Source organism: Camelus ferus, chromosome 5 (assembly GCF_009834535.1).
Source record: "Camelus ferus isolate YT-003-E chromosome 5, BCGSAC_Cfer_1.0, whole genome shotgun sequence".
NCBI lineage: Eukaryota > Metazoa > Chordata > Mammalia > Artiodactyla > Camelidae > Camelus > Camelus ferus.
This window is the reverse complement of record NC_045700.1, coordinates 54,602,386-54,614,694: the sequence shown is the minus strand read 5'-3', so window position 1 is coordinate 54,614,694 and position 12,309 is coordinate 54,602,386. Positions and strand designations below refer to the sequence as shown.

The window sequence follows — 12,309 nt, the reverse complement described above, 5'->3', positions numbered from 1 at the left end:
TTCCCAAAGCTCTCCCACTCCAGTCCTCAGAGTTTAATTTCACTGCCATATCTCAGTTACAACTTTTTAAGCAGGTAGTTCCCGAATCTGTGTCTTAAGCTTGTCATCTCTTTACTGAATATAAGGTCTCTTTTCTGTCCACCTTCTAAAGTTTTCTCCTTAGATATTACCCTCTCAGCTGAAGCCCAACAAAATGATCACCTTCCCCTCAGAACTGGCTTCTCCTTCTAATTTCTCTTTTTTCCCATGATGGTTCATTTTGCATTTGTTCTCCCCATCAAGGCGCAAACTTCAAGCCTCCTTTGCCTGCATCTTCTCTTTCACCTCCTCAATCCAAGCTGTCATTAATTCTTTTCAGTCCTTCCTTCAAGAGTTCTCACATCTGTATCTTTCTCTTCATTTCCACAACTACCGTTGGCCATTGGGCTCTCATCATTAATACCTAACGTGCTTTAACAACCTCCAATTTGGCCTCTTATTTTAGTTTCTCACATACTACAATCAATTCTGCTCTCCACTACAAAATAAATCTCACTAAAATGTAACCATGATTTCACTCTCTAGATTTCCAAGCTTTCCTTCCCAAAACTTTTCACACCAAAGCACTGTAGTCAAAGCACAGTTATGCTACTAATCTACCTTAGAACTTTCATTACAAGTCACTTTACTTCTCCAAGCTTTAGGTTCTCACCTGAAGAAAAGGAAAAAAAAAAAAAACAGCAAAGGACTAAAAGAAATCTAGGCTTTAGAGATGCAATGATCCAACTGCTTTATGATACTCTAATACTAATGTGAATTGAAACTTTAAAATAAACCTTGTCTCCAAAAGCTGACTGTTAAGTTCCTTATAGGGACACAAGTTTTCCTACTGATGCCAGAGTGCCCAATATCATATTTTGCTTTTTTGTAGTCCCCACAAGAAATATTCTGCTGACTGCTGAGTATGAAACCTGTTGATAGTATGTTTCCTTAATTAAAAGAGCCCAAATTAGAACTCAGGACCTTTGATGACAAACTGTAGGTCTGATGCCCTAAGGATGCTTTAGAAAGGCAGCTATAAATAACTAAAATTAAGATTAGAATTAAGACCTGGATTCTAGGACCCTAGTGTAGGAAATTTAATTTTAACCTGATTTTCTCCAACTTACTAGCCATATAAATTAACTTTTTATCTTTATTTCTGATTCTTTTTTATTTAATTTTTAAATTTTTTATTGAAGTATAATCAAATTACAATGTTGTGCTAATTTCTGGTGTATAGCATAGTGATTCACATATATATATAATCTTTTCATATTCTTTTTCATTATAGGCCATTACAAGGTATTGCATACAGCTCCCTATGCTAGACAGTAGGACCTTGCTGTTTATCTATAGTTTGTTTTCTATGTCTGTGAGTCTCTATTTTGTAAAGAAGTTCATTTGTGTCCCTTTTTTTTTTTTAGATTCCACATATAAATGCTATCATATGATATTTTTCTTTCTCTTTCGGGCTTACTTCACTTAGAATGACAATCTCCACATTGATCCATGTTGCCGCAAATGGCATTATTTTATTTTTTTATGGCTAAGTGGTATTCCATTTTGTGTGTGTGTATGTGTGTGTGTGTGTGTGTGTGTGTGTATACCATAACTTCTTTATCCAGTCATCTGTCAATGGACATTTAGGCTGCTTTCCATATCTTGGTTATTGTAAATAGCGCTGCTGTGAACATTGGGGTGCATGTGTCTTTTCAAATTAGAGTTTCCTCCAGGGATATATGCCCAGGAGTGAGATTGCTGGATCATATGGAACTCTATTTTCAGTTTTTTAAAGAAATCTCCAAACTGTTTTTCATAATGGCTGCATCAAACTACATTCCCACCAACAGTGTAAAGAGGGTTCCCTTTTGTCCACACCCTCTCCAGCATTTATTGTTAGTGGACTTTTTAATGATGGCCATTCTGAATGGTGTGAAGTGTACATCATGGTAGTTTTGATTTGCATTTCTCTGATGCAATTAAATAAATAATTAGTGACACTGAGCATTTTTTCATGTATCTATTGGCCATTTACATGTCTTCATTGGAGAAATATTTGTTTAGGTCTTCTGCCCATTTTTGGATTGGGCTATGCTTTTGTTGTTGTTGTTGTTACTGAATTGTATGGGCTGTTTGTATATTCTGGAGATTAAGTCCTTGTCAGTCTCATCATTTGCAAATATTTTCTCCCATTCCGTAAGTTGTCGTTTTGTTTTGCTTATGGTTTACTTTGCTGTGCAAAAGCTTATAAGTTTAATTAGGTCCCAATTGTTTAGTTTTGCTTTTACTTCTATTGCCTGGGTAGACTGCCCTAGGAGGACATTGCTACAATCTATATCCGAGAATGTTTTGCCTATGTTCTCTTCTAGGAGGCTTATGGTGTCTTGCCTTATGTTTAAGTCTTTAAGCCCTTTTGAGTTTATTTTTGTGTATGGTGTGAGGGAGTGTTCTAATTTCATTGATTTACATGTAGCTGACCAGATTTCCGAACACCACTTGTTGAAGAGAATGTCTTTTCTCCATTGTATATTCTTGCCTCCTTTGTCGAAGAGTAATTAACCATAGGTGTGTGGGTTTATTTCTGGGCTCTCTGTTCTGTTCCATTGAACCATATCTCTGTTTTTGTGCCAATACCATGCTGTTTTGATTACTGCAGCTCTGTAGTATTGTCCAAAGTCTGGGAGTGTTATTCCTCCAGCTTCATTCTTTTTCTTCAGTATTGCTGATTGGCAATTGTACATCTTTTGTGAATCCATATAAATTTTAGGATTATTTGTTTTAGTTCTGTGAAAAATGTTCTGGGTAATTTAATAGGGATCACATTAAATCTGTAGATTGCTTTGGGTAGTATGGCCATTTTAACATTATTGATTCTTCCAATCCAAGAGCATGGGATATCTTTCCATTTCTTTAAATCATTTTTAATTTCCTTAATCAATGTTTTATATTTCTCTGCGTGTATGTCTTTCACCTCCTTGGTCAGGTATATTCCTAAGTATTTCATTTTAAATAAATCTGTTGCATTTCTTTACACTAACAATGAAATATCAGAAAAGGAAAGTTAAAAAAAATCCCTTTTAAAATCGCATCAAAAAAGAATTGGTTTTTTTAAATTTTTTATTTTATTTTATTATTTTTTAATGGAGGGCCTTGGGATCGAACGCTTGACCTCATGCATGCTAAGCATGCTCTCTACCACTGAGCTATACCCTCCCCACAAAAATGAATTAAGTCTTGAGGTGATCTTCTTACCTAAAAAAGACTGAGAACTACCTGCCATGCTTATTAAGAAAAGCAACCTGTAAATGGTAAAATATTGTAAAATGCAAGGTTATTATTTTTGGCTAGTAAATAAATGGTACTCTGAAATTAATCTCACATCTACAAAGGTTAACTTCAGCCACCCAGCCCTTCTGCTATCAGAGGATGTTTGATGGTGCTCATTCACCATTGGTGAAATCATTTAAAGATAAACATTTTTAAACATAAGAACTTTGCTCTAAGGAGAGGGGAACAGGTACTCTCTTTCGAATGGAGAAGCTTTCTTGTAAAAATAGAATAAAAAATTATACTTTAAGCTAGGAAAATTTGGACTTTCACATTCTTCTGAGATATAGATGTTAACATTTTCGTGCTTTTTAATTTTTACCAAAGCAACCAAATCACTGATTTTGGAAAGACAACTGTATAACATGGTTAAAAAAATCAATTTGTTCTAAGCGACTATTTATTTTTCCTCCCTCAAAGGAATTGCATGCATGGGTTATTTCATGGCATATAAGAAAACGTCTTTCATTTTTATGATGCATATGGCACCACTTGTGACTTTGGTGCTCATGTCTTAAAGACTGTAGCTTGCTCATAAACATAAATCAGATGTGTCAGCAAAGCCATGTAATGCTGTGGCCGTCTGCTTATCCCCAGTACCTCGTGATGCATAAGACAAGGCACTGAGCACCATCAAGTTGTTTACTTTCCTCTGGCCAGTGAAGAACAACAAAAAGTCTCTATTCATCTGTAGAGTCTCTATTCATCTATGTCCTAGAAGAAATAGGTCATGGGGGAAAAATGAAAGGTTTTCAATATTAAAATGCCTGGAAGTATTTTCTGTAACAACAAAAAATTAAGCAATGATGAACAAGAAGAAATTAGGGCAATGGTGTTATCTATCAATAGCATGGAAAAAAAAAAAAGAGCATAATATGTACCAGCAGCCACTAAAGATGCTATCTTCATGTCTCTGGCATCCAACTAGTCATTAAAGAGGACACTTTTGTGTGAACATACAATAGTCTTAAGAAAGAAGAGAACTGCCTCTTAATAGAAGGCACAAAAAAAGAGAGAAATTCTGTTATGCAAATAACTCCAGCTTTGGAAATGTCTTCTTAAAAGTTGAAACACCTAAAGCTTGGTGTTTCAAGGAAAATGTTAACTCTGGAAGCAGTAACATTTTTTTATTGTGTAGTAGTTTAAAATACACTGATAATTTTAAAGAGTATTTAAGAGGAAGGTGAAACTGCTCTGGTAAAACTTTTACATATTTTTATTGAAAACATCATTGATGATAACACAGACTCCTCCACATTCCAGGTCTTCAGCAGCAGCAGGGCAAATGGTAGCAGGTCAGTAGGGGAGCTGCCACAATGGCTGAGTGTCCAAGCCACTCACAAAAACACTCACTAGTCATTTCCCAAGACTGGATCCTGCTATGCAGCAAAGAGCAAAGTCAAGTATGAGGCCACATAACTTCACAAACATTTGATTTCGTCATAATAGTTGTAGCTTTGCTAGTAGAAGAAACAAGCTTGTATGGTGTTCAAGTTTCTCTCAAACATAAAGACTCAACATATCCCTTTATTTACCTGTCAAATGCTTTTGTATACACCTCCCAATGGCCACCCTGTTCTTTTCATTAGAGAGAATTCACAAAATCTGTAGCTCATCTCCTGGTTATTTTTATTTCTCTGGTGAGGTTTTATTTCCTAAAATATTAACATGATTAAATTTGGTAGATATTGTCTAACAGTTTTCCAAACTGGTCATACCAATTTAACTCCAGCCAGCATGTTATGGTAGCTCACAGAGAAAAAAATGTGACAATGAGTGTGCATATGTCCATGTATGACTGAAAAATTGTGCTGAACACTGGAATTTGACACATTGTAAAATCATTATAAATCAATAAAAAATGTTAAAGAAACAAAAAACAAAAAACCTCCCGCCGGCAATATACGACAGCTGCAGTTGCTCCATATTCTTGTTAAAAACAGTGTCAGTCTTCATAATCTTAGCCATTCTGATACGTGGGTAGAAGGACCTTATGTGCCATCTCATCTCACTGGTAACTGATGATTTGAGCACCTTTCTCTGTGCTCACTGGCCTTTTGGATTTCCAGTTTTGTGAAATGCCCACTCTTTACTGAACTGCTTATCTTTTACTTACAGATTTCTAGGAGTTATTTATGTATTCTAGATTCAAGTCTGGTTGTAATAATTGTTATCAATCATTTCTTTTATGAATTATGCTTTTGTTTCCTTTTTAAGAAATGTTTGCCAACTTAAGGTCATGAATATCTTCACCTATGCTTTCTTCTAGAAGTTTTACTTTTGCTCTCCGTTTAGATTTAATTTGAACCATAATTTGTGAACAGTGTAAGCTAAGGAACAAGGTTCATTTTTTTCCCATACAGATATCTAGTTGACTCAGCATCATTTATTGAAAAGACCTTCTTTACTAAAAAGATATACACAGAAATGTTCATCACAGCTTTATCTATAATGGTGGAAAAACAGAAAAAGTCCAAATACCCATCAATAGATTGGACAAATAAACAGTGTTATATTGGAATAATTAATAGACATTTTTAATACTACATAGGAAATACATATTACTGCATAGCAATAAAAAAGAATAAATGATTGTTATGTAAAACAACATGAAAAATATTACAGGCTTATGATGAATTAAACAAGACAAACACAAGAGTACATACATGATTCCTTTAAAGAAAGTTCAAAAACAGGCAAAATTAATCTATGGTGATAAAGTCAGACTAGTGATTACCTATAGGGCAAGCAGAAAGGTATTGACAGGGAAGAAGCATGAGGGAGTTTTCTAAGGATCTGAAAGTATTCTATATCTTGATTTGATGGTTGCTTGGGATTATAAAAGTGGAAAACCTCATCAAGATGTACCTTTAAAATTCATGCATTTTACTGTGTGTTACTGTATTAATTTCTGTCCCTGCTTGAATAGCCTCAAATTCAGCAGCTTAAAACAACACAAATTAACCTAACAGCTCTGCAGTTAAGAAGCCCGGGTTGGCTCCACTGGTTTCTCTGTTTCAGGTTTCGTAGGGCCAAAATCAAAATGTTGGCAAGATAAGCTTCTATAGGAGGCTCTGGGAAGAATCCTCTTCCAAACTCATTCAGGTTGTTGGCAGAATCCAATTACTTGCATTGGGAACTGAGGTTCCCCATCTCCCTCCTGGCTGCTGGCTAGAGACCACCCTTAGCTCTTGAAGCCTCTTTCTCAAATTTGCACAAGGGCCCCAGCAATCTCAGAGCCAGGGACAGTGTATCGAATCGTTCTCATGCTTGCAGTCTCTTTGATATCACCTCCTGCAGCATCTCCTCTGTTTTCTTCTTCTGCCACATCTCTCTGACTGACTCGTCTGCCTTTCCTTATGCATTAAAGGGCTCATGTGATTACACTGGGTTTACCTGGATAACCCAGTATAATCTTATTTTAAGGTCCATAACCTTAAGTACATCTGCAAGTCCTTTATGACGTGCAAAACAACATATTAAACAGGACCTGAGGATTAAACTATGGACATCTTTGGGAGGGAGGACATTATGTTAACAACCACAGTTATCCCCAATCATTTTTTAATGTAGTAATGTGAAAAGACTGGTTGCTTTTACTGAGGAAACTAGGAGTAGACCTTTGTACCTTATCTTTAGCGTAGAGTTCTATCTTATCTGATCCTATTCCAATTATGTCCTTGATTCCCTTCATGTTTGGGATTTCAAGAAAACAGAATATTCATAGCCTACTCCTCCTTATTTCATCTGCATCATCATAGATGTTACTGACTGAGACCCATGTTTCTAAATCCACTGAGTTATTACATTCTAACACCAACGTGATGTAAAAAAGTATTTCTGATACATAAAACTACATTTTTATATCTACCAACCCCTCCAATCAAATACAATCTATATGCTTAGTTATTGACTTAACTCATTACACTTCCCTCTAGTCAGTTCTGTTGATCAGATAATATATCCTCTTTAAACATTAAGGACGATATTTCACTGTTACCTACGTACTATGTCAAACAGATTGTGCAACTTTGCTTTCAAAGAATGAACATGTTTAAGAAGTTACTTGCATATTGGTTTATTCATTCCAATTTAGTTCAAAAATCATCCTTTCAACTGTTATCTTTACTTGAAGATTTATGGAGGAAAACATCGCCCAAACTACTTGGTAATTTATGCAGTTGTGCTGTCAAAATCTAATGTACTTTCAACTTCCAAAGCACGTATGTTCTTGTGCTGTTTTCCACATAATATAGCATCATATAAAGACATCAGTAATTTCGACTTGATTGCACTATAATTATTCAAATATCCTTAATTTTATGCTCTGGCCTAATTTCCATATTCATTGTCATAATTTAAAATGATTATTATAGATAATGTACCTAAAGTACTTCCATTAATTGGAAAATGCAGTTCTTGAACAATAATAATCATTACAAAAACAATTCAATATAAAGGCCACTACAGCAATGTGGCTGTACTTATTATCAACATGAATCATGACTGAGTACCAGCATCTCAGGACTTGGTGATCCCCTTCCAACTTGGCATTATCACTCCACAGTAGATACGGCCACAGCTTGACCAGGGTCAGTAAGCCAAGTCATTCTTCCTGACACCTCGCAAGTAAGGTAACCTCTCAGGTGGAGATCAGCGCCTTAAAAACAACCACTTCTGCTGAAGCAGGGATTTGCTTATTGCAGCTGCTCAGCAGGGCCCTGCACCTCTTATCAATCAAGGAGGAGCTGCAACATTTCCTCCCCTCTGCAGGAAACCACGTCTCTAGCTGAGACTTATCAGCAGGGATTCTAGCAATTCCGCCAGATAAGAAAAGAATCCCAGGTCAAGGAGAAAAAGAAAAGGTGAAAGGAAGGCGAGAGAGGAGACAGGAGTACAAATAAGGAATTAAAGACTGTTTATCACAGACCCTGTTGCAGCACATTACAGATTTCAGCAGGAAGCTTCTATGGGGATTGGAGAATCTTTAAGTATTAGGCATAAAAAACACTTCAGAAAAATATTGTCCACTACAGGAAAAGAAGCTTTACATAGGAGGTAGTATAAAAATTCTTTAAATGCTAAATATTTTATTAACTTTGATTTTCACCAAGAGGTCATCTATTTCTCTGAACATAAAAGCAGCCAAAACCTCAACCAAGACCTTTGTTATAAAATTGGAATATATCTAGTTAAAGACGATCAAATTGTTTTTGTTCAATTCTAACTTAAATTTTAGGGTAATTAAACAATTGGATTAAGTCATTAGCAAACTTTTGAAAGCCTGGAGAATATTGTGACAGTATCCAAACCCTAGAAAAGTAGAAACATAATAATGACTGTCTTTCAAAGTGGGAGAAAAAAAAAGCCAGCAAAAAAAGGATTATATGGTTCTAGTGAAAGTTTAGGATTGTCAGTCCACCAATTTATTAAACTGAATTTTTTTATCATCTCATTCTTCTTTTATGAAATATGTAGGTAGATAATTTTCCAAAGAAGCAAATTTATATTACTCAAAAAGGAAAAAATTAAGTTAGATAAAACCTATCTAGAAGGCCAAGTGATATGTTGAAACAAGAAATTATGCCAAAGCTCTGATCCCCAGCTCTGACAGTAATTAAAGTAAACACTACTACTAGTTTAGGGTTTCAATAATATGGCATACATTTTGAGCCCTATAGAAGAAAGCAATTTCAGACCCAGCTGGGAAGAATAAAATATTATTTTTTAAACAGGAAGTTTATGTGTGAATTACAGTGGAAGAATTAAAAAATAATTTAACTTCTAACCATGATCTTAATTCTGTTTACATTGCTCAAACACAATACAAAATTCCACCTGTCAATGAAATCTGAGTCGGTACTGCTATATTGTACCCAGTGGTCAAAACACGCTCTTCTATGACCCACAATAACCCCCAGGTATTGACAATAGTCAATACAGTGACTTCACAATCCATACATCACAGAGGGCAAAAAATGTCTTATAGCTATGAGACAATCCACAAAAATGTCAGAAAATCTTAGAGAACCTAACTACCCCATCAGGGATGTAGGATTTACAGTTAGGAACACCTGCTCCCCTCTCTGTCACTACTAGAAAGAAAAAGTAAATAAAAGACAGATTGACAGAAAGGTAGAGGAAAACAAAACAAAAGAACAAATAGCTTTTATAATACAGGTGGTTTTCTTCACTTGGTTAATAAAAAAAGAATACCTTGCCAAGTTCCCAGTGTTCATTTTATCATTTAATTTCACACAAAGCAGACCTTAACTTTGCATAAATTCCATAACTTCTAGCCTATAGCTGGAAGAAACAGGACCCCTGCCAAACATCAGCCCAGAAAAGTCAGATTTGCCTGAGTGTCAGCGTGAACAACATAGCTGAAGGTTAATATTTAATCTGGCCTCCTCTCTGATCCCTAAAATCATGTGGGTAAGGTGAAGTTACTTTGAAATTACTGAAAGCAAGATTTCATTTACCATGAAACAGAAGTTATGTTCTAAGAAGAGGGAATGAGGAAGCCATGAAAAATTTGTTGAAGGCTGAATAAATTTTTGGTACTAGCAACATATTAAACAGCCCAACTGATTGGAGAGCATAAAGAATCCACTTTAATCTTGTCTTTTCATAGGAATAAGCCCTTCGGAGATACTATTTCCTGAGTGTTTACGCTGAGGTGCCCACACACAACCGAAGGAAGAGGAAGGCTAGATAAAACACAAGAAGAAAATCAAGGCGATGTCGGTGCTGACTGATTTCAACCTCAAATGTTTGATTCTCTATAAGAAAGTGTCTGAATATGTTCTGTCTTCCTTGTAAACGTGTGCTAACCCCTTCTTCACAGCATCTGTTGCCTAGTCGGTTCTGTGATTTTCTCTGGTGTCCTTATCAAGAGAGTTTTCCTCTCTTCTTTTCTAGAAGGTTCTAACGCCTGGCTGTCATTCTTACACTTGGTTACTAAAAGTGCACAGTGGTTAAACCTGTTTACAACAATTGTCTGTATTAGAACCAGCGGCCCCTCTGAATGTAAGGTATTCCCCCCGTTTCTCCACAAAATGCGCCGGACACAAACTTAAGTTATCAAGACGCCTTGTCCAGAGAGAGACATCACGGACATGGCCACATGGGTCGTTCCCGAATTCAGTCCCCTCACAAGACGACCAACTAGCAACTATCCACAGATAAGATACCGTTGTGAAAATTCTAGAATCGGGGAAGGGGGAGGCTGAAGCACACCCCCCCCACCCCCACCCCGCCCCTGACCGCGGCAGGAGGAGGGCCGCGCGGGAAGCAGGCAGGAGCGGCCGCCCTGCGCCCGCGGCACTGCCCGAGGCTCGCGCGCCCCACCCGCCATGCGGAGAGGCCCGGCCTGCGCCCGCGGGGCCTCCGGGGAGAGAGCGCGCCCCAGGGGGCTTCCAGCTCCCCCAGCCTTGTGGGGCACTTGCCGGTGGGACTCGCCTCCCGGGGACACTGGGGAAACCTGCGGCGCTTGACCCCTGAAGGGAGAAGGACTTACAACAGCCAACACTCAGATGGCGGCCGACCGCAGTCCTCGCAGGGCAGCCGCGCGGAGAGCCCAGCCCGCGGCGCCGTCTGTCTGCAGAGCCGAGCCGGGGTCCTTCTCTGGCCAGGGAGCGCGGGGGGCATGCCGCCTGACGCGGTCCTCAACCAGCAAGCCGCACTGTACGCAGAGCCCGCTTCCCGCCCCGACTCAGATGGGGAACTAAACTCGCAGCCCCGCCTGACTGCCAGGCGTGGTGTCCAGTCCCGCGAGAAGAGGAGCCCGACCAGAGGCTCTGGGCAGCCGCAGAGCCCAGCCCACCAGCCCGCTTGAGCAGGGCACCGGGCCAGCCAGTCACCCTGTCCAACAGTGGAGCGTAGCTGGCAGCCCCAACTGACGAGGGAGTCCAGACAGCAACGCCGCCTAACTGTGGAGGACAGCCTCAAGTCCCAGCCTGTATACTGCAGGATACACCCTGCAAGACCAGAGAGCATGACCAGTGACCTTGCCCAACAAAGGAGCACAGTCAGCAGTCTACCTGATCCTGAAGCCCAGCCTACGGCCCTCCCCAACCTCAGGGTACAGTCTGCATCCCCCTCCTATCTCAGAGCACAGCTGGATGTCTTATCCAGCCTCAGAGCCCTGCCCCTGGTCCCGCCTGAACACCCAGTACATCCAGCGGCACCATCAGGTCAGGGATCACAATCTAAGATTCCACCTGACCGGGAGCAATTTCAGAGCTGAGCCTGTAGCCCTGCCTATTTGAGGAGTCCACCCAGTGGTACCACCCTGCCAGGGAAAAAAGCCAGCAAACTCACCCTACCAGAGGTGATTGCAGAGCTCAGATAGTAGCCCCACCCAAGTGACTGCAGAGCACAGCCAGTAGCCCACTCAGCGACCCTGTCGAACACAGAGCCCAGCCCGTGGCATCCCCTGGCCTCAGAGCACGTATACTGGCTTTGCTCAAACAGACTCTGAAAGCAAGCCCCACCTGCCCAAGGTCACTACTACCTGCTCCATCAAGTACCCCAAGCTGAGCTGACTGGTGAAGAAATGTCCCTGCCAAAGTGAATCTATAAAGTGAAGAACACTTACTCAAATGTGCAGATACCAATGCAAGCATTTGACAAAATTCAATATTCATTCATGACAAAAACTCTCAACAAGTTGAGTCTAGAAGGATCATACCTCTACATAGTGAAGTCATTCATGACAGGCCCACAGCTAACATCACACTCAGTGGTGAAAGGCTGAAAGCTTTTCCTCTAAGATCAAGAACAAGACAAGGTGCCCACTTTCACTACTTCTATTCAGCACAGTACTGGAAGTTCTAGCCAGAACAATTATGCTTTTAAAAAAAAAAAGGAAAATGAAATAAAAGGCATCTGAATCAGAAAGGAAGAAGAAAAATTATCTCTATTTGCAGATGTCATGGTCTTACATAGAAAAAATTCTAA

General features: G+C 39.1%; 1 protein-coding gene across 2 annotated transcripts in view; it reads right to left on the bottom strand.

Moving 5' to 3' along the window:
* The window catches only part of LOC116663695, a 298,294-nt gene extending 286,433 nt beyond the window's left edge, over positions 1 to 11,861 (bottom strand). For both annotated transcript variants that reach the window (XM_032479880.1, XM_032479879.1), the window contains exon 1: positions 10,868 to 11,861. In XM_032479880.1, coding sequence (XP_032335771.1) covers positions 10,868 to 11,346 — 479 coding nt within the window. In that variant the 5' untranslated portion in view covers positions 11,347 to 11,861. The remainder of the gene's footprint in view (positions 1 to 10,867) is intronic.
* Between the last annotated feature and the right edge of the window lie 448 nt (positions 11,862 to 12,309).